The sequence below is a fragment of the Poecilia formosa genome, unplaced genomic scaffold (genome assembly GCF_000485575.1).
Source record: "Poecilia formosa unplaced genomic scaffold, Poecilia_formosa-5.1.2 Scaffold11, whole genome shotgun sequence".
In the NCBI taxonomy this organism is placed as follows: domain Eukaryota; kingdom Metazoa; phylum Chordata; class Actinopteri; order Cyprinodontiformes; family Poeciliidae; genus Poecilia; species Poecilia formosa.
Window position 1 is genome coordinate 4,292,972 of NW_006799950.1, and position 27,201 is coordinate 4,320,172.

The 27,201-nt window shown below is 37.3% G+C and overlaps 2 protein-coding genes across 6 annotated transcripts in view; both read left to right on the forward strand.

Moving 5' to 3' along the window:
• LOC103133014 (testis-expressed sequence 2 protein-like) lies at positions 1–24,525 on the forward strand. Of its 4 annotated transcripts, none has more exons than XM_007544761.2 (13): positions 1–186; positions 929–1,020; positions 13,036–14,549; positions 15,543–15,743; positions 15,979–16,315; positions 16,422–16,663; positions 16,840–17,004; positions 17,247–17,346; positions 20,776–20,902; positions 21,718–21,831; positions 21,968–22,177; positions 22,598–22,718; positions 22,969–24,525. In XM_007544761.2, the coding sequence occupies exons 3-13, from the start codon at positions 13,059–13,061 to the stop codon at positions 23,086–23,088; spliced, it is 3,228 nt and encodes a 1,075-aa protein (XP_007544823.1). In that variant the 5' UTR covers positions 1–186; positions 929–1,020; positions 13,036–13,058; the 3' UTR covers positions 23,089–24,525. The 4 variants fall into 4 exon arrangements, with proteins under 4 accessions (XP_007544823.1, XP_007544835.1, XP_007544851.1 ...); XM_007544773.2 differs by having other exon boundaries at positions 932–1,020; XM_007544789.2 differs by having other exon boundaries at positions 4–186; positions 21,724–21,831.
• A 217-nt stretch (positions 24,526–24,742) lies between these two features.
• Positions 24,743–27,201, forward strand: part of ccdc40 (coiled-coil domain 40 molecular ruler complex subunit) — a 17,789-nt gene continuing 15,330 nt past the window's right edge. For both annotated transcript variants that reach the window (XM_016667227.1, XM_007544803.2), the window contains exons 1-3: positions 24,743–25,916; positions 26,167–26,247; positions 26,497–26,560. In XM_016667227.1, the coding sequence (XP_016522713.1) occupies positions 26,179–26,247; positions 26,497–26,560 (133 nt within the window). In that variant the 5' untranslated portion in view covers positions 24,743–25,916; positions 26,167–26,178. The remainder of the gene's footprint in view (positions 25,917–26,166; positions 26,248–26,496; positions 26,561–27,201) is intronic.

Genomic DNA, 27,201 nt, shown 5'->3' on the forward strand with positions numbered 1-27,201 from the left:
ATTTTTTTTTTTTCCTTTAAGGAACTGACAGGGGTTTGTCAACAGGGGGAGAAACAAAACGAGTCGAGAAGACTGCCTTGTTCGTGGAGCTGGTAAACGTTATTAAACGGTTTAGTATCCAAATCTTTGCGTTCGTTTGTGGCTCTGTTCAGTGAATCCAGACCGTAATGGAGAGCCCTCTACATGGTGAGTTTCGTCTGTTTTTAAAGCAGCTTGTGAAAATGGTGAAGTAGTATCGGTCAGAGGAGCACTTTAAAGAGTAATTTGTGAGTTAAGTCAAGACTGACGCATTTTAATTGCGCATTAGTAATTCTTTAAAGGCTGTGTCGATGTCGAGTTTTAGATAGTGACGGTTAAAAGTGGGACTTTACATCATTTTTAGGCTTGAGCTAGCTGCTTCAAGACCACAAACTGATTTGACAAAAAGTTGTACAAATTATTTAAAGATTTAAAAAGTACATTGATAAAAGCCCACATCATTTCATCACGTAATTGATTAATTAATTTTGGTCTAATCACGACAAAGAGGGCTATTTGACCTGTCACACATGGCTATGGCTAGTTGGTGGTCCACATCGCTGTAAATGCAAAAGCAAGAATCACTAATGTCAGATTTAGCTGACATTTTAAGTGCTTCTTTTTGGAGGAAATTGGACCAACATTTTTAAATTGCGACTTTACAGGGCGCTCGAATTGTTTGTCCTTGTGTGGGGAAAAACTTTTAGATTCTACAGAATTGAAATCCTCTTAAAATATCTTGCGACATCACAGAGCTCCATTTTGAATGGCGATGAATGCAACCTGGTTAGAATATTTGCCATTTGCATCAACCCAATTAAAGTTTTTCAAAAACATTACATTTACAGGAATGTATAAGGATTAATATTATTAATTACTGTTTGTTTCTACTTTCAAATGTGTTTCTCAGAAGGTCCTTGAGCTCCACAGACATGAGAAACTTGACTCTGCTGCAGGCAGATGCGAGTCCCAGGCTGGATTGAATGGCCCCGAGTATCCAAGGTAAGCACTTAGCCAGTACATTTGAACTCATTATTGATCTGCTTCCTGTGCTGCAAATGACCAGAGAGGGGGCAGAGTCTATGTAAAGAGAGAGAGAGAGAGAGAGAGAGAGGGTAGATAAGAGATGTTAGGAAGGAGAAGCACGACTCTGAATAATGAAATGGTAGACTACGATGTTGAAACTCAGTGCCTGTTATTACTGTCAAGTAGCGAAAGAAAGTTAGTTTTGAGTCATAGACAGGGTTGGGTAATGTCTGTTTTTCCAAAAAGAAGATTCGTAAAAGATACAGAACAATTGTTTTTTTCTGTAAATGGTGGTTAAATTTTTCCCTTAAGCACAGACCAAAGAAGGGTAAAACTATATATATATATATATAGATAGATAGATAGATATAGCTATATACTTTTACATTGCCTTGCAAATGTAATCCTACTCTTCAAATGTCCAAAATTACCTGTTGTACTTTGTGACTTTTCGAAAATATAATCAACCAATGATAAATGGTACTTAAATGGCAACATTCCAGCAAAAGGATGCATCATTTATAAATTCTTTTACAAATTAAAAATCTGGAAAGTGTAATGTGTGTATTCAGCTCTCCTTACTCTGATGCCACTAAATCAATGGCACAACTGCATAGGTTTGGTAGCCCACCTAACTGAAATGCTTTGCAAGGAGTTCATCAACCAGAGAGCTATATGGATAATTTTCCCTTCCCCCCAATAGTGCATAATTTAGTGCATTTAAAAAGTAGGCACTACTTTATGTCACATGTGTTTGTGGTGAAACGCATTAAAGTTTGTGGTTGTTTCAAGGAAAAATGTGAAAAAAGTAACATTTGCGTGGATACTGAGTATCCTTTTTCTGTTTTTTGTAAATTCATTGGTCTCAGTGATAAAGCTGCTGAGACCAAAAGGTGTTAACTTTGATCTTATCGTTAGTAAAGGTGACTTATAATAGTGATGGTAGCAAAAAAAATTAAATAAAAAATCATCATAAATTAATAAAAAGTAAGACTACTGGGAGGCCAGAAACAGGACTTTTATGACACAGTAACTGCTTTTGTTGACGTATTAGTCACAATAGTCACACACTATTATGAGGAAATAATATCTTCACTGGAAAAGGTCAGGAAAGGACCTGAGAGAAAAAGGCTAAAGGAGGGAGAGAATAAAAGTAAAAGGACTGATTATGGTGTCCAAAGAGATGCCAAGGCAATATCTTTTCCACAGCAGTCATACAGAGGTTAATGGTGGGAGCAGCAGGCGCTATGAAAAGAGAAAGCACACTCCGACATGACGCTGCAGCTCTGTTGGCAGCACATGGAAACAATTTTGGTGGAAGATTTCCTTCATTTCCTGCCACTGATGAGGTTTCAAATATAAACGGCGTGAGTGATGATAATCAGAAACTGAGTGGTTGTCACATATGGAAAAAGTTTTGAATCGCTAAATATTGACAGTCCAAAACTGTAATAACTAGGGAGACAGCTTAATCACGATCTGTGCTGCCACTGGCCTCAAGCCCAAATTGACAGCCCATCTTTTATTGACTTTCTAAAGTTACCTGCCGCATTTCTCCAATGCTTTCAAGAGGTCAAGATACATAAGAAGTCAGCACTGTCAGTCCACCAGTCTGGGTTGAGACTCCATGGCAACCAATTGTTGTTCTGGCCAGTGGATGGTTGTACTCTTCAAAACAGGCATAACTCTTTTGTATTTTAAAATTAAAATTACTAAATCACCAGGATCTCTCACTGCAGACCCAAAGATGTTGGGCAGAATGAAGTTGGTCACCTGCTCTTAAACAAAGCTAACATCGTTACGAAGATAGCCAAAAAAACAAAAAGCACTGGTGTTGATGATATGTATTTAAAGGAGATGAACCTTGGCATGAAAAGACTGTGGTGTAGGTGAATTCTGCAGGTTGGTTCTAAGCTGCAGTCTTATTGTTCTGCTTCAAACACATCACTATCCCTTCGTTTTCACTCCACGCAAAGCTTCCTCCACATCTAGCCATCTATCATCTTTCAAAAATAATCAGAGGCCATCATTATCTCCAATGAAACTCCTCACGAAAAACGTCCATTGTTGTTCTTGAAGTCAAAATTTTAACTCCTGTGAAGCTGCTCGTCAGTTATGGCCCTTTCACTTCTTCCTAGCACTTGACTTTCTTTTTTATTCCAAAGATTATGGTAATTCTGAAACCACCTGATAAAGATTGTTTGTGATAGATGTTATATATTTAATCTAACAAACCAATAGCTGGAATCTTTCAGCAAATATAAAAGTGGAAATTGTTCGTTTGGGTGTACAACACAAGAGATTGCGTATTTTCCACTTGGTGAAATGTTTTTTCCTCTCTGGTCTGTTTTTCACCTCTGATCCAGATTTACAAAACAGGGATATTATCCTCTTGTCATATGCTAACTCTGTTTGGCTTCTGGCTCTTAAGCTTTTCATACTCTTCAGCCTCCTGACTCTTGCCTCATTTGGCCTGAATGAAATAGAAGTGGAGATTTGTTTTTCTAAGAGCATGGGATTTTTTTTCTCCCTTTTTCCTTTTTCAAGGCCGCTCTTGCAATTACATGACAACCTGTTATTTATAGCTATTCTTGATGATGCTATCAAGTGGTCCTACAAGTGTTGGAAAACCTTAACGGTATATCAACTAAGAATCATGTTGAAATAGTTGACAGTCTTCACAAAAATGCAAAGCCATAAAGCCTAACTCCTTGTCACATGAATGCAGTCAACTTTTTTTTTTTTTATCAGAGCAATGTTCAAGGCTTTGCTAGAAATGCGGCCTTTCCTCAAATGCACACAGAGGTGTGTCCATATCTCTATAAAAGTCTTTACAATCAGTAATGGTGACATTTGTCTGCAAAGTACTATTATACAGGCCTGTGCAGCTAAAGCTTCTTGCAAAAGTATTGATAATCCTTTAAGCTCCTTCACAGGAGTTTATGTCCTAAATACATAAAATCTTTAGTACTTTATGTTATTGACCAATACAAAGTGGTGAATAATTGTAGTCTGAATGAAATTATTAGTTGGAAAATATGAAAAAACTTTCTTTTTTTTTTGTCAGATGACCTCTGAGTCTATGTTTTGTAGCTACAAGCTTTTTGGGGTACGTCTACCAGCTTCACACGTTTGCAGAGTGCTTGCATTCCCTCCACATGTGAATCTTGTCAGCTCTTCTTGTGTTACCATGACTCTTTAGGCAACTTCTCTAAAGAGTGTTGACCTTGCTCAGTCTGTCTGTGTGGGTAGACATATTTTGGTAAGTTTGGATGTAAACCACACTGTGCTGTCTTTAATTGATGGATTGAACAACTCTCTGTGAGATGTTGTATTATATTGTTTTATGGCATAATTCAGCTTTATACTTGCTCCACACTTGTCTGCTGGGTTCTTTGGCCTTCATGGTTAACTTTGTTCTCTGTTTGTCCTTAATAAATCTTGGAGGCCTTGAGAGAACACCTGGTTTAACACCTTATTAGCAGGGATTAATCCAATAATATAATCCTGTTACAATATAAGCCAACATAATTTGATTTATTGGTTATTTTATTGCATGCATGTCTGTTTTCTATACAGGCGACTTCTGAAGTAAGTTGGATACACAAAATTTTATTGGGGTAGAGGGATATAAGATCAAAGAAGGCTGAATACAATTGCATGCCACACTTTTCAGATTTTCAGTTATGAAACATTCTTAAAATAAAGTTCTCGTTTCCTTCCACTTTATGATTATATGCTTATTTGTGTTGAATTATCACCTAAATTGCAATAAGATAGAAGGTGAAGTCTTTGGTTAAAAATTCTGACAAAATGTATAAACATTTAAGGGGTCTAAATACTTTTGCTAGGCACTGCATAAATGCATATGAATCTTTGTTGACATGGCCTTATTTACACTCTTAATATGAGCTGATAACATCAGCCTACTTCTCCTTAAGCACAAGTGTAAAGGCACTTGTCCAATCACTGATATGTGGACTATTCCTTAGACTTTGTGAAACTGTGACTCTGTCAGCTTGCAGCCTGTTTTAGCTGCCGTCTCTGCCAGCAGCAGCCCTTGCATTCCCATCAGCGTAATGATCACTTGTTACCAACAGAAAGAGACAGACGTAAGGTAGGAGGTGAGGACATGTGTAAATATAGCATTTCCATAAATAAACTTTAATGGATTCTGGGACTTAAAGTAGAGTGCACACAGTGATGGCAAGAGAGCAGAAATTCTGATAGAGATGAAAATTAAGATGTCTGACCATTATTACATATATATATTTTTGCACTTTTAATGTGAGCCCTGAGGAATGTTTTCTGTCTTTCATTAGACTTAAATTGAGCTCCTTTACAATTTCATGCGATCTTTCACGGGCCCTGATGAGGTGCTCTCGCACTTCACAGTTTGTTTTGGATAAAGTGCAAATTTCCAGAATTTTATTCGGTATGCCATTTTGTTTTTTGCTGCATCATTTGTATGCATCATTTGAAAAAGCAGCTATCCAGTCTGTATTACGTTTAGTCATTTTTGAAACTGCTTTTTATTACTGAAGGAAGTCCCTTGGGGCCCTTACATGCTTGCTGTTGTGGAACTGAACTGAGTGGCACAAATTGTAATTACTCGAGACAGATTATTGCGGTGCTTTTGCAGGTGTGATGAATGTAACCAGAAACTGGAGAAATCCACAGCTCTAAACCAAGAAGGGAAACAGCCCTGGCTTTATTGTCCCATTGCACGATCTCATAAATGTCTGTAGTTTTCTTTTAATTGTCTGATTTTAGTGAGTTTGATGAATGCAGCATGTTGACATTAAACAAGGCTTGGGAACTATTTAGAGAAACAAAGGAGTCTTTGTGGAAGGAAAGCAGCATGTTGGATCTGTGCTCTCCAGGTTTTGACCAAAGGGGGAGTTAATGGGCAGACAATTTCTTTAAAGAGCACCACTCCCATTTTGCCTTACTGACAGCCGAGTATTTAGTTGGATTCCTGCAACCAACAATCAGCCTGAAATACTTCACCAGTGTATTTCTTTTTACATTTGGAAGGTAGCTGGAAGTTTATAGTCAGTTTCCCTTGAACACATTGCATCACAACCACAACATTCAGCATACTTGGATTTTTATTTTTGATAGACCAACAAAATATAGTTGTTTGCCAAATAGATTGAGATCAATCAGAATTAACTAAGAGTTTCTGTGAACAACAAGTTTGAAGTCTTGCCACAGATTCTTCATTGGTTTTAAGAGGGGAGAGATTGCAGCATTCTAACACATGAACATACTTTGATCACGCTGCTGTTTGTCTGTCTGTATGTTTGGGGTTAATGTCCTGCTGGAAGATGAAGTCCAATGCCATCCCAAACCTTTTGCATCAGCTAACTGGTTGAACAGCTCTGTGTTTCTCTTTCCATCTTCTCATCAACCAGGTCGCTGTTGAGGGAAAGTGTCCCCCCAGTGTAATGTTGCCACTACCTTTCTTTGAGAGTGGGGATGCAGTGATAATGGTAATGTGCAATGTTAACAGAATGTCTACACATAGTTTTTCATTTGTGGCTTAAGTCATGGTGTATCACATGGGGATCCACATAAACTACATTGAGGTTTGTGGTGGTTGGAAAGTCACAGAATGGGAGAAATATTTCAAGGAATGAGAATACTTTTTGTGAACACTTTATTTGAATATGTAGAAATAAAAATGAAACAAACATAGAAGTAACGAAAGTTAAAAGGCCTGTTTTATTTTTTTAAATTTCATTGGGTCAAAACTCCTGAAGAGGTTTGTCTGGACGCTGCATTGTTCTTAAGTGACCTACAGGATTATTCAGCTGATGATGGATTAGTTTCGCTTCCTAACACATCATTTTAGGTGTTGACACTTATCAAGAGTTCCTACTTTCCAGATGACCTAAAACTATCAAACATGTCAGTTTGAGTAGCTTCTGGGAAAGCTGCCTTTGCGGCAGCAGATCTTTTACCGACGACATTTTGTTTTCTCTGCAGCTAAAGGCATTCATGCAAAAATAATGAGGGCTTGTTGATGTGTCTAAGCAGTTCAGCAAAGAGTTCATTATTTGACACCAACAAATCTGGGCTCCTGATCTGACATGGTCTGAAATGCAACTCAGTAAGCTAGGTGTATATATATATATTTTGTTTGTTTTGCTTGTTTACAATAGCAGTACTAATATTTAATCTGTAGTGTCTTGGTAATGGAAAGATTATTTGTTACCCATTTCTTTCTCCCCATCTGTCTGTCATCGGTTTCTTAAATCAGAAGATTTCTACTTCCCACTCGGTCAACACTCTGTCACATGCTCCACACAAGCTGTTGTGTTGTAATTCACAACAGCTGAGGAATTGCAGGCAATAGTTGAGAAACTTGGTTATCTTGCTGGTCATGTGTAGGCAAGTGATAACTGTCCAAATCTGTCACAACAGATGGCAAAGATTATTCCATTATCCTGTTTGAAATAATAATGGAAGTTGTTTTCTTCCTAGGTGAAAGTGTGTCCAGCTTTTTTTTTTTTTTTTGTCAAATCTTTCAGTGGAAGAAATATTTCATGTAATGATGCAGCCAGCATGCAGCTCCTGACTGATTTTTGATTTGATTCAGATTTTATTTAGCCTTTTTTAATAATAGAGGTGGTCATTTTGAATGGAACAAATAATACGAGTTACCAGGTTATCCTCATTTGTGTATCATGTCCCTAACCTTGATCTGATTTTTAATGAAACACAAAAGAAGTGCATTGCATTTCTTAGTTTTGATTCATTCAGTGAAAAAAAATCACTGTGATTTGCTCATCAACAAGAAAGAAATCTGCACAGTACAGCAATGATTAGATTTGATTATATTATTTTCATATGGCGCTTGTATACTATTTCTTATAATACTTAAAGTGTGGATTGTACAGTTTATTGATGCTGTATTGAGACTACAAATTACTGAATCCCTAACTTTCACAGTTGCAAATGATTCAAGTATTTAATACAGTGATAATTATGTGTTTTAAAGATAAAATTAAGTACAGTTAGTGAAGCACATTTTCAGATGAGTTAATGCTGATGTCCACACTTGTAAATAAAAACCATATTTTAAAAAAAAATAGTTTGTAAGGATGTGAAGCGGTTTGACCTAGTTCAGTCTCTCACTTTTTAGTCAGTGTTTGACCTTAGTTTAATAACATTTTTGTTTGATAAGCTTGCTGCTTATCTTATCTGGTGTTAGCCGATTGAATGGTGCTATCATGTTAAAGAAATGTCATACTCATACCTCCATTATTACAGATACAATCAGTATGCAAGTTCTTCGTTCTTCTGATTCGTGGTAATTATAATGAGACATTTGCATATCTCACTTTGCAATAGAAAGACAGCTTTACTATAGAAAACAGCTGAAAAAGTTGAATTATAAGTATTTTCCAGGTTTGTGGAAGCATTGATAAATAAGAGTATTGCCAATCCAATTCATTTGTCCAAAACTAATTTTTAAAAATGAAATGCTGATGATGTGAATTGTTTCCTTAGACATTGTAGGGTAAACACCACAATTTGTGTTCTCTGGACACTGCCCTGCTGATGTTGCTAGAGGAGTTGCTTAAGGTTTTGCAGTCAGTTGATACTTGGGATGATCTCAACACAAAACATTTTAGCTTGTAGTGTCACTAGTTTGTCAGCATTCTTAAGAACAGGTTTGGTACTGTTGGGCAGCTGGCTCCTTTCTGTTTGTCTCCACAACATGAAGTCGGGAAGGTATTGGTCAACTTATTTAATTGTTGACTAAAATGCTACATGCACAACAGGGAGTGTAGTGGTGGGGAAAAACTGCCGAAATTATGTCATTTGAATCACAATTACACAATTTAGTAATACCTAGTGACCTTCAAGTGCAGTCATTGTTGAATTAGGAAAGACAACAGTTTTGGGAATAGAGATATTTAGTTCTAGGACTCACCACTCTGTTTTTATTTGTGTTGACCCATACTTTAAGGTTGGATTTCTACCTACATACTACACATAAAAATGCCTCTCATAGCATAACAGAGACAGCAGGATCAAAGTTCAGGTTTTTCCAGAGTTACAACCTGTTGGACCTTACCTGTTTAAAAAAATGTGGGAGTGTTCAACCACATTCAGAGAGCATTCTTTACAAATGTGTGCTGTCATTTCTTACCCTTTAACATTTAATGTGGCTACACTATCTGTGATATTGGCTTAGCACTAAAGGGAACACTGAGATGTGAGACCGTCATTTGTTGCCCTTTCAGCCAACGCTCAGGACAAACCATTACCAGCCTAAGTAAACAGCAGGATTCAAGTAAGGACTTCCTCTAATCTCTCTCTTGGCAACCTCTGAAGTGTTTCCACACTTTTCTCTGCTCTGTGTTTTTATCGTGCAGTTTGCCTTCAGCAAGCTGCGTCCTCTTAATGTGGTGATGTCCTCTGAAACAGCAGAGCATGACATTTGAGATTCTCTACGGGAGCTAATATGTTGCATTTGTAGCAAGAAACGAGCAGCGTGACTCGCAGAAATAACCTCACCGAAAGATAATTGAGTTTTGTAAAGTGAAAGCTGTCTGCCTGTTTTCCTGTTTAAAGCTCAGGTGCATTTACAGAATTGTCAGGATTTGTAGCTGTAATGGGTAAAAGTTGCTTCTTGCGTTTATCTTTTTTTCTTATTTGATTAATACTATTTATTTTATCTACTGGTCATTTTCAGATAAATATCTACTGGTATGTATCTGAGAGATGCCCTTTTGTTCCACATATGACACTTTTTCCTGACGTAGCAGTTTCTTAAGTGAGGTATTGACATAAATTAGTTTCTGCTATAAAGACGACCCTGATTGATTTAGTTGCCAAACGTTTTCATCATTAAATATTGCAGTCATGATATTAATAACCAATGATACATTTGTTCTGAATGTCTCTGTCTTTTCCAAAATGTACTCCCCCACTTTCCCTGAGCTTGGTCACTGAGATCTGTAATGGATAGGACATTGAAAGTCCATCCGTAAGGCCAGAACCCAGATGTATAATGACGTAATGAGATTATCAAAAAATCAATATATGGCACCTAAAGTATAGCAGACTACCAAGCATTGCATTTAAGCAGCTCCTTCCAGTGACAATATTAAACACATTGAAATTGTGATAATTGCTGTTTCATAAGGATGCGCCGATATATCAGTCCTGATTTCCTTAATTTTGGGAGATAGGTGATCAGCCGATACTTACATGTACAGTCAATCTTATCCACCGATCTGATCAGAATCTGCAAGGGTCTAAAAACTGACTACTTCCCTATTTTGTTCTATGGGAGAAGTTTGACTGATGAACCCACCCACCAGGTCATGTCTGCATGTTTAAAGTTAACAATAGTGACACCACTGTTGCCATCTCAGTAACTGTTGGTATATTTAGCAATATTTTAGACAAAATAAGTATCAGAAGGTGAGGCTTTTTAAAGATTGGTAATTGGCGAAGGGCCAGAAAACTGCACTCGGTGCACCGCTACTATATTGTATTTCTGCAGTCTAAAATGTTTTTAGCAGGTTCCTTTCCCTTATGGCGGGTTGGCTGTCAACTGTTAAGATTACCTTATGCTCTTAGGGAGGTTTATTGCTTCCCTTTTGCAGATTCAAGAGTTTTATAGATCTTTTCTTATTGCTCTTAAATATCAGAGTGTGGGTTATATAGCACAGCCGGGTTTAAGGCAGCCTTCTGTTTATTGTCTCATAGGCAAAATCTCTCTCGGAAAAATGAGAGTTTGTAAGCAAACTCTCATTTTGCTTACAAACTGAGCTCCAGATGTTCTTGCTATGCTAAATGTGATTTAAACTTCTAGCAGCACTTCACCATTTTGTTTCTCAGCCATGATTGTTTAGGGAAGCCTTTGCATGGATGAGCGTCTGTGTAAATGTTCTATTTTTGGTTATTTATTAAGGAGTTAATATTACCTTTTTAAAAGTGTGTGTATAAAAACAAAATATAGCCAATTGCCTGAATTCTTGTTACTACAAGATCTTAACACATAGTTACTACTATGTGTTAAGATGACTGTAATTGCCTCTATTTTGCAAGAGCGTGACGAGGGTGGGAGCAGTGGTACATGGCATGACATGATGGCCCATTTCCTCTACTTCCCTTTTGTCCCAGATCCAAAAAGTCTGAAAAAATGTGACTTTTAAAGTGATCTCACACTGGGACAAGTCATGTTACGGTCAGAAACATCCTCTGTAGTAAGTCAGCTGTTCCTGAACATCACATCGTAAGGAAAACTGTATGATGTTGGTTGGGTTTGGGGGTTGTTTGTTTTTGATTCACATATTGACTTCCTAGATTTCAGTTGACAGCAATGCGAGATTACTAATGAGTGGCTGTGAAGTTGTACTGTGAGAACAGATGAGGCACAACAACCCATCAAGAATCTCCCCACATAAGCAGGATATGTGTTTCAATATGACTGGCATTTCACTGTATGGCTGTTTGGAAGAGATTTTTTTATTATTATTTCTATAAAAACCCAAGACGTTTCATATTACTCTTATTTATATTTGAAGCATTCCCTTCATTTTTGCTAACCACAGTTGAAACTTTAGTTGAGTATTTTGATACAGGTCCAGTAATTTGTTCTGTCTCCATGTACTTGTATACATTGTGATCAGTATGTTGAAAACATCAATTAACATCAATTGTAGTTGTGCTTAAGTTTGCAAATTGTCCCAGATAATACGGAAACCAAATGTAATGATTATCAGAATGAACTGTATAACCGTTTATAAGTATGCAGAAATGGGATCCATTCATTAAATGTGTTCAGTTCCCAAAAAAGCTTAAAGCAGGTGGTGGTAAATCGCATCCAAAAGCCAACTTTCAGGTCATATTTATTTAAACTGTGAATGTGTTTTGAAAGTGAGGAATGGGATAATATAACAGTTTGGCTAACTCACTTGTGGCTTCTGATAAGCTACATATAAAAGTTTAAAGTTTTGATTTACTTGCTATTCGGTGTTGTCAGGTTCTGGTTTTATCTGAAGGTAAAAATCAAGTCCAACTTTAGCCCCCATTCTTTTTTTAAATATGCTGTTGGAGGATTTTCAGAATTGTGTTGACATGCTATCCAATTCCAAATGCCTACTACAATGGCTCATTGTATTGCAATGCACCAAAAGCTGACTAACTAGGGATAGAGGTGGCTGGCAGATTGCCTGACTGGGTAATGGGCTCACTCATGACCCATGTGACAATGAGTGGGTGAGTGGAGTCTGTAAATGAGTGAGCCAGTGTGACCTGCCACCTCCACAGCCCAGACAAAACACAAGGACATGAATGCCAGATGTCAACACGGTATTACCAGAACTCCATTTTCTCCAGAGGACATCACAGAGATGCAAATGGAGCTAAAAATTTTAATATGAATTTGTATTATTAATCTTTGTTTGGTGTTTGAGAGAGATGTGGCCTTTTTTCTCAGCCTCACTAAAAGTCGATGGGAAGCTATTAAAACCTTACAACAAATGCTAATCTCAAGGAAATGGCTTTGCAATAGTCTGTTTTGATAGCTTAGCATTTTTAAATACAGATTTGATCTAATTTTTGCCTTTTAAGAATTTGGCCGTTATTTTTGGCTTAGTTATTAAATATGTTATAACTGGCATTTTATTACAGTATTTTTTTACTTGGGCTCATCACACATACCTTTTAGACAGAAGATGCCCATGGTCATATTCTATCTATTTCTGACTATTACGTTTCTTTATTTGGCCTTATTTAGAGTTTTTTTTTAGCCTATATGTCCTGTACAAGTTTAAACTAAACAAAAACATTAATATGTTTGTTATGAAAGGCAATTCGATAATTTCTTTGTCTTTCAATAAAATGTTTCTGTGATTTTTGTTGGTACAACTGTAGAGATAAGCTACACTCATCTGACATTACTGCATTTCAGTGGATCCAAATATTTGAATATTCACTTTAAACTCTGTTTATTTTCTGCAGACTGACTCAGTGGGTGTACTGAAATGACCAGCCAGTATCCTAGCCATGGAGCGAAATCCACAGATAAAAAGCCATCTGTCGTGGCCCCTAAACTCCATGTCCAACGATCACCATCAAAGGAGGCCATTACCATCCACTTCTCAGCTCTTGGGAAGGAGGATGAAGAGGAGGAAGAGGGTCTGTTCATCTCGGCCTGTCCTACAGCTTCAGCTCCTCTGGATGACTCTAATATAGTGACGGCCCTGGAAGCAAGTGAGGAAATGTTTGATGGGGCATCTCTGGATTCGGCAGCCAGTGGTGCTGTCATCCCTGAATACTCTAAGTTTTCTCCCAGTTCAACTAATCACACTAACCGTTCTCCTACACAAACTCTGTCTTCACATGTCCCTGAGCAAAAGGCCTCATCTGCCAGTTCTTCTCCCATAAAATCTCTGAGCTTTCCCTCCACCTTGGGCTGGGGAAAGTCATCTTCCTCAGACATTGAGTCCGGTGAAGGGCCCTCCTCTGCTCTAACATCCTCAGTTAGACACAGACAACTCATGAAAAATCTTGTCAAATCTTTATCATCGGATACATCCCAAGACTCGTCCTCTTCTTCCACCTCATACCGTCTTCCAGATTCTCGTCTTAACCTGAATCTCTTAAAGCAATTTGCACAGTCAAGGATGCCGTCTGTTGCCGTGGCATCAGTTAACGACTCTAAAACCGCCCCCTCCTCGCCGTTGACGTCGCCAGACAACCGAAGCTTCTTTAAGGTCTCGGACGTCGAAGCTCGATTCGGAGACACTAAGCGGCGTCTCACGGAAGCCATTTCCGAACCGCTTCAGCTGCTCAGCAAGATCATGGATGAAAAGAGTGGTGGTGGCATTTACCGGCCTAAGGGGCTTTCTGCCAGTGCCACAGAACTCTCCACCATCAGTTCTGTCTGTAGGAACCAGGAGAGCATCAGCAACAACAACTACTCCATCAAAGAGGAAGATGGAGTTGATGTTCAGGCAGAAAGCCCCAACAGCTGGACCTCTGTTGGAGCCGAATCACCTGGTGAGCCATCTGCTGACACTAAAAGCCCCAACAAACTATCTTTACTTTCTTTGTCTGCGCTGGCAAAACAGGAGGAGGAGGACTTCTGCATTTTGAACAATGAAGACTTTGAGACTTGCACTGACACAGAGGGTGATGGTAAAGAAGGAGCTACTACTACTCAAGCTGACAGTCAACTCCCACAAAGTGGCAGTTTGGACCCAAACATTGACGATAAATGTGAAAAGTGTGAGCAAGCACCTAATGTGCCATACCATATTCTCGCCCTCCTTATTCTTCTGGTCTATGGATGCTTTGTATTGCCAATTCCAGGCTATATTAGAGGAATGCTAATTGGGATGGTGGTAGGGTTCTTTTTGGCCCTCGGTGTCGTTTGGCTCACAGGGCCAAAATCACGTGAACATGAAAAGAGACATTCAAGAAAGCTGTCGAAAATCACCAGGTTGGATGTTAAAGAGCCAGAAACATACAAGGTGGGTTATTTCCACTTTTTTTTTTTTTTTTCTTCTATGCTGTTGCCATTTTCCAGCTCCGCAATAGTTTACATATATATATATGCAGAGATCATTCAGTGTCCTGTACTCTAAAAAATATTTTTTTTATTTTGAATGTGGTATCAAAAAACTAGATTGAGTTGCCACGTTGTGCAGTTTGGCTAAATCATTTTATTAAAACTTGTTTCAAAGTGGTCAGATAATAGGATTAAAATATTTAGAAAATAATTGCAATAATGAAGTGCTTTCTTTAAAAAAAAAAACATAACTGTGACTCAATTTAGCTAGATAAACTTTAATAGGCATGTATTAACATTTTTCTTGCAGCTTTGTATATTTATTTGGAGTTGTATAATAATGTACTATTATGTTCATTTACATTTAAATTTGATAAATGTGTAAGAAAAGGTAGCACAAAACCACCAAGAACAGTCAAAAGTTGTGAAAAGAGGGCTGTTACTAATGGCATGCCAAACTCCTCATTCATGCTCACTGGTTTTTCGTTAAATAAAACAGTGATGTCATTCTCCAACTGGAATTGGAGATAAGGTGAAGATAAACATGAGTTGGAAGTTAGGTCTCCAAGCTACTGCCTGCTGCATTGGAACATTTGTCCTAACAGAGCAGCAGCCTCTCCACAAATAAAAAACAAAAACTCTGTGTATTTAGTTCCTCATTTCAGCTGCAGTGTTGCGATCTGTATTAGTAAAATAGCTGTAATGGTAAATGGCCTGCGCTTGTATGTGTGCAGGGAAAACAGAGACTCTTTACGCTCCTCTATGTAAGAGTCCCCAACAGCAGTCCTCAAGGGTTGATGTCCTGAAACTTTTAGTTGTGGTCTTGGTCCTTGGGCAAAGACTCTGTTGATATTTAACAGGGTCTTTGGGTTAATGGTTTGGAATTTTCTGATTTCAGCCCTAATATAGTGCAGTAAAGCATCATTTATATTCAACTGATTTGTTATTCTTTCAGGGCTGGATGAATGAGATATCGATCTACGACCCAGAGACATACCATGCCACACTTACTCAGTCTGTGTTCGTTCGCCTCGAGGGCTCCGTCATTCGTCTTTCCAAACCCAACCACAACATTTCCCGCCGTGCTGGACACAGCGAACCAAAGCCTGATGTGAGCTTTGTCAGTCAGAAGATATATGACCTTCGCAACAGCAAGGTATGCTTTCACACTACTGTCTGACCATATTTTCAAAATATAATCTTAGATATCCCTACACCTTTGAAGATTATCTTTAAAGCACTTCATAAACTCTTTAAAAACCAAATCTGCAAATAATAGCTCACTATGTGATAACTTCCATTGGAATTATAGCAATGATATTAGCTTTTTGGAAAAATAATAAATATATGATGACCTGAGAAGTCTGTTCCCCCCCCAAATCTTCCCTCAGGTCTATTTACTGCCTTTAAATCTAGCCAAAAAGAGAGTATGGAACAAAAAATATCCCATCTGCATTGAACTTGGGAGACAAGATGACTTCATGTCAAAGATAGATGAGGCAGATGAGGACAGGTCGGAGGACGGCGAGACTTCGAGTGCTGGGATTAATCAAGAAGGAACCAGTGAAGCACAGGACCAGCGGTTCTCCCTGTCCAAAAGAGACCTGACCATCTTCCTGTTTGGGCGGACGGGGAGGGAGAAAGAGGATTGGTTTCAACGATTCCTCTCGGCCTCTAACGTCAGAGTGAATATGAAGAAAGTACCTTCTGTTGGGATCAGTACAAAACGTCAGAGACTTTATTTTTTATGACTTATCTGTTGATAATTTTCTTAATCCGTAAATTAAAATCACTGTTAGGATAACTTAAGGTGGTAATCTGTAATTTGTTACAGCCACAGCCTCGTCCTGTCAAAGCTCAGGAAGTAGCCGCACCTCTATTGACGAAGCCATGGCACCACTGTTCAAGTCAAGAGACTCCATAAGCTCCCTGACTTTACCAGGGAGTTTCAGGAGCAAGCAGTTTTTAGAATACAGTGTATACATGGCCTCGTTGCTGCAAAAACACCAGGCAGACAATCTCACATCTGCCGGCTCTGCTCAGAGCCCGCAGAGCAGCCCTGGAGCTGATAAAAAGGTAAGGCGAGTTGATTATCTTTTTATAAGCTTAAAATATTTAGTTCTCTTTTTAAGGTGATAAACCTGTCACCTCATTTGCAGTTTGTGGGTTTATAACATGAAAGGTGCAGGAGCATAATAAAATGCAGCAAGTTGAATGCTTCATACTCCTGTTAACGGGAACTTTGTGTTTAGGTTCAGAGCAATACATCAGCTCAGGAGCAGCTCAAGGGACAGGAAGAGGACTCTGTTGCCTGGGTGAATGCAACCCTTGGCAGACTCTTCTGGGACTTCCTGACCGAGCCCTACTGGTGTGAACAAGTCTCCAAGAAGATTCAGATGAAGCTCAGCAAGATACGAGTGAGTGTAACAAGACCTGGGACAAGCTTTTGTTCTCGGAGTGTAAAAAAATTCCCTTTCTTTCCCATTTTAATGCCCTGTTTGAACTTCAGTAAGTCATCTCTAGTGCATACAGATAGCCAAATGCATTAAGCTGCTGTCATGTGAATGGCTGATTCACATGGCATTGTGCTTATGAGCATTTACCTGATGAAGTGCAGTTGTTGACGGAGGTTCAGACTGTATGCTTGGGTTTCTTTCAGCTGCCTTACTTCATGAATGAGCTAACCCTGACAGAACTGGACATGGGGACAAGCACTCCCAGAATACTTGGAGCATCTGCACCTTCCGTTGACTGCCGAGGCAAGAGATGGACCACAGTACACACACAGACATACACTCATAAGGGTTAATCATACCTTTCCACAAACATTTCAACCTATATCTGCTCTATGATAACGCACATCGAGGAAAGATGACTTTATTTCTTTTTGGTTTGTAGCCGAGTTGCAGATTTTGAATTTAACGTGTTACAGGTTTTGAGTCCCACAGTGTTCCTCATGTAACATTGTCACAGGCTTATCTTTCCATATGCAAATATTGTTGAACAGTTGCTTTGACAAAGCTACCCCACTGTGTGCAACACACTAACAGGCTCCCATTGAAAATGTGTTTGAAATGCCCATCATACCTAAGCTGCATTAATTCAAAGTAAGAATATATAAGACTGTGTTTTACTGGTTGTAAAATAGTTATCCTTTATTAGAACAGAAAGTGTATAAATATACTGAGAAAAACATTTTGTGACTTCTGAATTCACCAGACATTCAGAACAGTTTCACCCATTAAAAACAGACAAGATTTTTATTTTTTTATTTTTTTTATTTACAAGTTTAGTAATGTATGCTTTGGCGCTCCTCCCTGAGCTTATCAGGCAATCAGGTCAGAGAAACATTGCTCTTGTGTGTGTTTAAAGTACCTGTCTTCTCTTATCTAAGGTTCCTGCTACTTTGTCACTGTCTGACCAGCAGTACCTCAGGGCTTTGTTTTATGTTGTCCTTTGCTATCACTTGAAAAGCTCTGCATGGCTGCATGTGTTGCAGAATGAATGTAAATGATTTTACAATGCAGTGTAAATGCTTTCATGTAGATTCTCAAATTACCGTACTATTGACAGAAATATGCTGCAGTGTGAGCAGCTCAGAGTTTTTTGGGTGCAGTACAGACTGGCCATAAACACAATAACCAGGATGTCCGCCTGTGTAATTAATATGTGAAGCTTAAACCTGTACTGAGAATATGGGACTTGAATTTTCACTATAGACGAAAAAGTGTTGATGATTTGGAGTTACTAATGTCTTAGTGAACGTTTTTTTTTTTCAAAACATTCAGACTCAGAGCAGAATGAAGCTTTGCTTCTGTTTTGTCATTATCCCATACAGTCTGTCCTTTCATCACATGTATGTTTGCTGCTCTGGTATTTTTTCCTCATTCTGTATTCCCTTTCCTTTTTATCTTCCTCTTTGTGGGTATACTCTCTTTACGTCTCAGTTTTCACTGTTCTTTGCACCATGAGTCACTGCCTCATTTTTATCGCCACAGCTCTCGTATAACCCTTTAATGAGAGTAGGAGTTGATTGCATCGCTAACCAAAATGGCAACTGCTTTTGTTTATGGTTTGAAACGGTGTCACCTGAAATGCAAGATAAAAATTCAATCATGAAACGTAGACCATTGTTCTTCCCTTGAGTTTGTCTATATCTATGTTCTGACTAACAAAAACCTCTTTATACTTGTGGGATTTTTTTTGTTTTGTTTTGATTTTTGATTGAACCTTTTCAGAGAGAGTTTATTTTTAATGGCCTACCAAATCCTCCAACTCAAGCAATTCAAACTATATATATTTAAATTTTCTTTTCAAATTTCAAGCGGTTCTCTTTTCCTGGAATCTCAAGTCTTCCCTTTGCTTTTCTTTCAAGCTGATTGACTTTTACTGCTTTGCGTGCAAGCATCATGAGCAATTTAACTTTTTCTTTAATTTTATCATTTTTTTTACACCATATGTAACCTCCACTAAACATTTCTTTGGGCATTGTTCCATACAGTCTGTCCTTTTATGACATGTATATTTGCTGCTTTTGCCTGTATTTTTTCTTTACACCATTTTCATATCTGAAAGCATACTTTCTCATTAATTTTCGATCCAAGCTAGGTAGAACTCTCCCACTTTAGCACTATGTACCATGCGGCCCTCCTCCACCAGTTTCACAGTCAGTCAAAACCCACCAGTCTGAGCAGAGCAAACTTGTTCATCCTGCCTGACTGCTTCAATGAGTTTTTTTCATCTATTTTTACATACTGCTTTGCCAAACCTTCACTTCTATCTTTTGCTTTGATTTTTTTTTTTGCTCTACTTTCTGTTCCTCTTTGTTTTTTCCATTCCTCCTTTCTGACTTCTTTTATCTGGCTCACCTTGCTTCATAATTCAGTATGAAAACAAGATCCATTCTTATCTACTGCTGATCCAGCCTCATCAGCTTTAAACGGTTTTTCAATTGTTTAATTTGTTTTCAATACTATTATTAATTCTTCATTTTATTTATATGGACTTTGTCAAACCTCTAGAGTGCTAGTGGCGGAAATGCTAATTACGTGAATAGCAATGTCTTTAAGCTATTGCTAGCAGTGACATCTAATTAAATTATGTTTTCTTAATGGCAGAGAAAGTGGAAAACCAAATATGTAGCCCTAAATGCCTGTTTTAATATTAGGTTTTCTAATTGGTTTATGTTTTCACTCTTTGATTTATTATTTGTCATAATTTGCTGCCATCAAGTGGAAGAAACATAAACTACAACTTTGCACAGTCCACCTCATACTGCTTTTTTTTTCTTTTTTTTTTTTTTTAATACAAAAAATGAGGACATAATTCTGCCTAATCAAAAAAATACAACAGAAATATATCTGTAGCACTATTAAATCAATCATTGTGACTGGATGTTGGTGACATCCAATTTTTTTGTCATTAGGGCCAAAAAAGTTTGATCGAAAGCACTTGAGGATTACAGAAAATGTATATAATGAATCAAAAAAGTATCTGAAAGTTGCAGTATGTAGATTTTATTTAAAAAAAAATTTGTATATATATGTTGGAAGTATAGTATGAAATAAGTGAAAGAGATCTTAGTGCTGTCAATCAGGCTTTTGTGCATGCCGCTCTCTCCTCCTCTTGCTGTCCGCTGCGAAGAAGCTACACTGACGAAGAGTAGTTTCTTTTCAGCTGCTCCCCATCAGAAAAGCGTGTTGTGACTCCTCAGGGTAACGGCGGATAAACAGTTCTGTAATAATGAGTTCTTTATCTGCCAGTGGGACATTTAACAGCAATAACGTGCTGCTAAATGTCATAAACAGTGTTGCACAATTGCCATATTAAAAGAAAGGTAAATAAGTTTGCAAATTTTTGGCAGGTCCATTGTCCTCGTTTTATTTTATTTTATTTTTTACACTTGGCAAAAAGAGTATCATTGCTGTATTTAGCCAGGTTTAATCAATGACAACTTAATTGTGTTTTACTTAAAAAAATACCTAATAATACTGTCTGTAAAAATCTCAGTGTAAAACATTAAAAAGTGTTCATGTACATCAATCGCCTGTGCTTACAGGGTATATTGTGGTCGGGGTGGCTGAACAAATTCATCCAAATCAATAGAGTGGGAGGAGTGTTGCTTTATATCTATCCCTTGTCTTCTGGATCACCGTACACATTTCTAATGAATTATTTATATTTATTAGGTCTCTGGTTTGATTTGGAGATCTCCTACACCGGCTCCTTCCTGATGACTCTGGAAACCAAGATGATTCTCAATCGACTGGGAAAGGAGGAAGAGAGTCTCCGCTTGGGGGAATTGGGCAAAGATGGGTAAAATGGAGGACAACTGTCTTCACTTAAACATTTCAGAACAGTTTTGGCTGCATTTTTGTCTCAATCTATGAAATTGTTTCTTCTCTAATTTTTTACTAATTTTTCCTTCCCTCCTTTGAAACTTGTTCTTGTTCCTGCTTCTCCTTCTTCTTGACTTCTGTTTTTCTACGGCTGTTAATTGGATGTTTCCTCCCTTGGTGAGTTCTCCTTAACATTCAATCTAAATGTACAATTAACCAATGCCTTCATGTGTTCAGTAATTTATTTTTGTTCTCCATATTTTCAAAAATGTATCTGGTAAATTATTTCTGAGTAATTAAAACCTTGCAGGACATTTAAGTGTTACAGACAGATTCTTTCAAACTGTGTTTTCCTCACCTCTGAGTGGCAAGACCAGTAAAATACAATTTGTTTAGCATCCCTCGTGTTTTTTTTTTTTTTTTTTTCATATTTTAGAGCCAGGAAAGCTAAAAAAGAAACTTAGTACGATGAACTAAACTAATTAAAATCAGCTTTTGCATTGGGTTCTGAAGCATATAGATAATTTAAGATGCATGTTTCTGACATGAAAAGAGCTCTTAAAGTCCCCAGCACTAAAGCTGGAAAATTGGAGATTGACGTCGTCTCCGTAATGGTGATGGCTTGAAGCATGTCTTTCTGTATGGCTAGAGAATGATACCTAATCACATCTTTTTAACCATAATTAAACCATAAAAATTCTTCACAATCACTTCATGGTTCTTTTGCAACTTGCATACAAATATATATGTGTGTAGTAGCCCTGATCCGTTTTGGCTTTTGGTTGCTCCCAGACACAGGCCTCGGACCTACTGCCTATCTGCTAGTGATGAAGAGTCATCGAGTGCAGGGTCATCAGATGAAGAAGACAACACAGACATCGCAAATGATCCAGCTGGATCAGAAAGGTACCACTAAGCTTGTGTAATACTTTCTGTTACAGTTTTGTTATGCAATGTAATGCCTTGTGCGATGTCCAAATCAATTCATTAAAGAAAAAACACAAGTCAATAATAGTTCTTTCCTTCTTTTTGTTGAATGCAGTCCAGTGGGTGGACGTAGACCGAGCAAGATTATCCGCATTGTGGATAAGATTGCCAAATCTAAATACTTTCAGAAGGCCACGGAGACAGAGTTCATCAAAAAAAAGTTGGAGGAAGTGTCCAACACACCCCTCCTCCTCACTGTGGAGGTTCAGCAACTCAGAGGAACTCTAGCTGTCAACATTCCTCCTCCTCCCACTGACAGGATTTGGTATGTAAAGGCAGAATCATCTTACTGTTACAATGTTCAGTAGGGTGGTCTCCACAGCAAGCATCCATATTTTGTTCAAAGGGGTAAATTGTTACGTCTTCATCATCAGTTTGTTTCCTACAGATCAAAAAAATCAAGTGAACAAATGGATTTAAGATGACTCCTAATGGTGTTATCATCCCTCCATTTCTGCAAGGAGTTGCTGAAATTACAAATCTGTGTTTATAAATGAAGAGAAATTAACAGGCTGTGTTTGTTGTCAGAACAAGTAATTGCATTCTACTATACAAACACCTGTTTAGAGCTTAAGGATTGTATGTCTGCCCCCTGGTGGTAAAGGCTTTTTTCGTTTAACAGGTATTGTACAGTAGAAATTCAAAACTTTTGAAAGTGAATGAATTTGAATGTTTTCTTCTGAAGGTACGGCTTTAGGATACCACCTCACTTGGAACTGAAGGCTCGACCAAAACTTGGGGAAAGAGAAGTGACTCTGTATCATGTTACAGACTGGATCGAGAAAAAATTGTACCAGGAATTCCAGGTAGTATTGCATACAGTGACTTGCAAAAGTACACACAGTACACATTGGCCCTCTAGAATTGTGTAAAAAAAAAAAAAAACATAAGTATTTCACGTTACAGTTGTTGATGTACTGCAAATTAATTCCTGAGATAATCCATGAAATATTACTTGTGTGCTTTTTAAAACCTTTAGTTCACTCAAATTATAACTGATTCAGTCATAGGCATGACAAGACACACAGAATGTTCACAAAATCTGTACTTTTTCAGAAAATCCTTGTAATGCCAAACATGGATGACGTGTGGCTGACTTTGATGCACTCTGCCATGGACCATCGAACAGCTGGCGGACCCTTAGTCAGCTTCCCGGGAATCGAGGAGATGTCCTGACAGCAGCCATCAGCCTTGGAGATCGTTTACAGTATTGCCTAAAGCTTCTGGAGTTTCATAATAAAAGTTTAAGCCAAAGTCTTCAGGCGCTGTTGTGAGAAAAAGACATTCCCCCACAATCGGTTACTGTCTGGCCTACCAGAAAAGAAATGCTACAGTTTTCTAGGAACCAGGTTAAGTTAACCAAGTAGAAACTAATGGCAACATGTTGCTTGCTGCTATGTTAACTAGTACTCCCTACTGTAAGGAACTCATTGGTGAGTGACAGTTATTTGAAAGTGAATCATGGGTTGGCTCTTAGGTGATTCCAGTGCTCAAGGTAATAAGTAGGAATACACTCTGATTATTGTAAATATGTCCTCTAATCAGAAAGATGGAGATGCATTCACCAGATACCTTAGTTAGTTAGCTGACCGAACATGAACAGGAGCACTGTATGTTCTGTTTATTTTGCAAGAGACCTGAAACCTTTTTGTTTTTTGATCAGTTATTAATATACAGTATTTTTATTTGTTGTGACCAGACCTGAGCACCCCGTACAACTGCCAAAACTTTCTTTTAATTTTATATTAATACCACTGATGCTCTTATCAAACTGTATGTTAATACTGAGCAGCTGAAGTAGTAAGGATATAATCTGCCTTGGAAATTCTATATGTGTTTATTGCACAAGCACAACAAAGCCAACAAGTGCTTCATAGACTAAGAGACTATATTAAAAAAAGTATACCTGAAGAGTACAATGCCTCAAGAACCTGGTTGAATGTATATCAGGAGGCTTTTGGGTCCATTTTTTGGTAGCTGAAAACAGTTTTTGCCCAGATCAAGTTAGGCTGGGTTATGCAAACAATTGCACAAATTTGTTTCCCTGCCCTCATGACAAACACCATCTTACTTTGCACATTTTTTCCCCAGATGGTCAGCAAAGCTAATGAAGTAGCACCTGATGCATTTTTATCATACAGCACATGTTGACATTGGGAGAGAATATTGTTGACCAACTTGGAATGTGCTTTTTAAAACTACCTGCCATACTGTATGTAAACAGACGGTATACTCAACACAGAACGCATACTTCTTGCCAAGAATGTAGCTACAGGTTCCATTTTCTGAAGAAATGTTTCTAAGCCAAAGTCCTGTAGGGTCAGATTCTTTTGTGTGCTTAAATCAATAAAGCTTTGTAGGTTCATACTGAAGAGAGTGCTACGAACTTGCATCAGCTTTGTTTATAGACGTTCTTACAGTTTGATTTTATTTTAGTTCATTGAATCACTGTGACAATAGTTATCTTGGTAATTTTCTTTTACTTTTTGTTTCCAGTTTACATGGTCTTTTGAAGATGCTTAAAGTGGGTTCTGGCTTCAGTTTTTTGACTTTTTGGTATTATGAGAATGAAACAAGATTTTTGAGGAAATATTAATAAAGATGTGTAATTTGTATCTGTGAATTATTAATTACGTCTGACAATGTCATTTAAGGCCAAAATTCAAATATTATGAAGGCTGAAAATGATTCCACTTGTATCAGCCTTATTTATATAGCAAAAATAAATCTGTTAATGATAGCCTTGTTTGGCTTACAATTTACCCTTCTGAATTTGTTCTCATGCCCTTTTATATATTTATTTCTAAATTGTTGTGTAAACATGAGGGTCCTCAGTCAGAGGCTACTTCAGAGTTGCTGTAATATGGAATCCTACAGGAGACACAGACGAGCAACTACAACTATGAAGAAAATTGTATGATTTAAGTTGCAACATTTAAATTCCCATAATAAAGTGATGAAGTATTTTTAAATTGAATTAAAGAACAGATTTTTAGCATTAGTGTAGCTGTTTTTATTAATGTATTCTGTCTGAAAATTATAATACAGTTTAATTAAATCCTGAACCAATTTGTTGGCAAAGAGTTTACTTGAATATAAACCAAACCAATAGGGACATTGCAAAACTTCACCAATCTCATTGTATCTTCTTTATTGATGGATGAATTTTCACATTAAGACCTTAAAGCCGTCATCAGTTCCTAGTACATTACTTGGAAAACTATTCATACTACGAATTACTTGAATGAGACCATTAGTCATTAAAATACTTTTGTATACTTTTGTATTTCAATTCATGGTGTAAAATTATGGAACAAGTTAAATCAGGAGTTAAAACAGTTAAAATTTAATACAATTTAAAAGGAAATGGGTAATTTTCACAAGATATAGAAATGTGGGAGAGAGTTAGCACAACTGTATGCCAATTGAGGCTTAAGCATATGAGTGTGAGTGGGTATGAATGCATATATTTAGATGTAAACCCAGATAAAATTGAAAATTAATTAACCTGTCTTTTTACTATTATTTAATAAAGGGTCCATCTGAAAATAGTGTATGAGTTTATGGGGTAGGAGTTCATAAGTTTCTCACTTCTTCCTACTCCTTTTCGAGCATGTTAATATTATTGTGGTACAAAAATATGTTTTTTGCATTCCTTGTTCATGTGTGTAATTTTGTACTTAATGTTCGAAATAATAAAAATAAATAAATGTAACCTCTTAAAGCATGTACTTCAAGTATGGCTTTAGTGTTTAATAAGGCAATTCATCTTTTGCAAAATAAACAAGCAGTTCTAAATATCACTTAAACTAAATTAAGTGATTTTGTCTATTTGACGGTAAGCTAAAGCGCTTTTACACACGCTTTTTTGTGTTTTTACTGGGTAACTTTAAATGTTGTAACTGCCATTGAAAATTCATGTGCCGGAAGTTACTGTTGCCTGGTTACGCTTGTTTGGTCACAATAGCCTACTCTGCGGTTTTGTTAGCTGCAGGAAAGCGGTGGTAGGTGTTTGTTTTCATTGTTCTTTATTTAACAAATGAAACGAAAAATATGAGTAGGCTAATACCTCCTGAAAGTGTACTTTTTTAGTTGTAAACAGTCAACTTTTATCGAACGGAATGAATTACGATACTTAATTTTACTTGACAGATGTTGAGTATCTCACAACAATAAACGGATAATAGTTGATAATTTGTCACGCAAAAACCGTCAAAACAGCTTGGCGTGACATGCTAACATTTTGTCGTTAAGACTACAGGTAAAATGCAGAACGTAAGTGACGAAGACCAACTTGACGAAGACCACCTGAATGCACAAGATGGCGCTAGTGCGGTGACTATCCCTCTTTCTTTTGAGGTTTAATTTCCATAAAGCAGACTTGTTTTCTGTTTTAATTCCTGCGCTGTGTTAGTTTATTATCCATTTAGCTTAAGATAGCAGATACTTGGTTTTCTTTCTATTTTAATGTCCTATAGAATATCAGCAGGGTATTATGTTTGCAACACTTTCAAGTTGAAGCTTAAAGTTATACCGATACTCAATGTGAAGCTCATAACAGATTTATTTTTTTCTCTCATACAGAGTCCATCAGCACAGCAGTCAGATGATGTCACTCATGATTCTGTTCTTGATCCAAATGTGGCAGGTGAATACTTGAATAGTCTTTAGTATCCTGTTAAACCTGCCATTACACAGCTGCACAGTATACTCTGTTTAGAGCACTTGTTGTCAAATGGGAGTACAAGTACCTCTGGGGGTTCTAGAATTCTGTTTAAAGTTTTATAAGAATATTATCCAATAGTTTGACCCAACCTGGCTTGTGCACCCTGACCTGCTGCTTTTTCCATTTGCTTTTACTGCATTAACAGTTAACCCAAAAATAATTCATACCTTGTACAGATTTAAAAGTAAAATTATTTTTCATTTAACTAAGAAGCTATATATATATATAATATTTCCAGGGGTTTTTTTTGTTTGTTTTTTTTTTTTTTTTAAAAATATTTTGGTAGAAAATAGCAACAAGAATTGGTTCAATGTACCATTGTTATTTTAATGTAGTTTAATCCCATTTTAAGAGTTCATTTCATTCATATCCTTAATGAAATATTTCATGGCTATTTTTTTTTTTACAAAAATCTTAATTTGTATTATGTTAATCTTTTTGTTTGCACAACATTTTTTCTAAAAGTATAAATGGATGTAGTTTGAGATTATGATCCCTAAATAGGATGCCTATTGTTAATAATTATTTATTATTTATTAGTGACAAAGATTGATAAATCAATT

Bases quoted from the DNA above. Each gene is read 5' to 3' on its own strand.
- LOC103133014 (XM_007544761.2), top strand. From the start codon at position 13,059: ATGACCAGCCAGTATCCTAGCCATGGAGCGAAATCCACAGATAAAAAG. The intron at 17,347-20,775 runs GCAAGAGATGGA...TATATTTATTAG, and splicing joins ACCTTCCGTTGACTGCCGAG to GTCTCTGGTTTGATTTGGAG. The intron at 22,719-22,968 runs GTAGTATTGCAT...GTACTTTTTCAG, and splicing joins AATTGTACCAGGAATTCCAG to AAAATCCTTGTAATGCCAAA.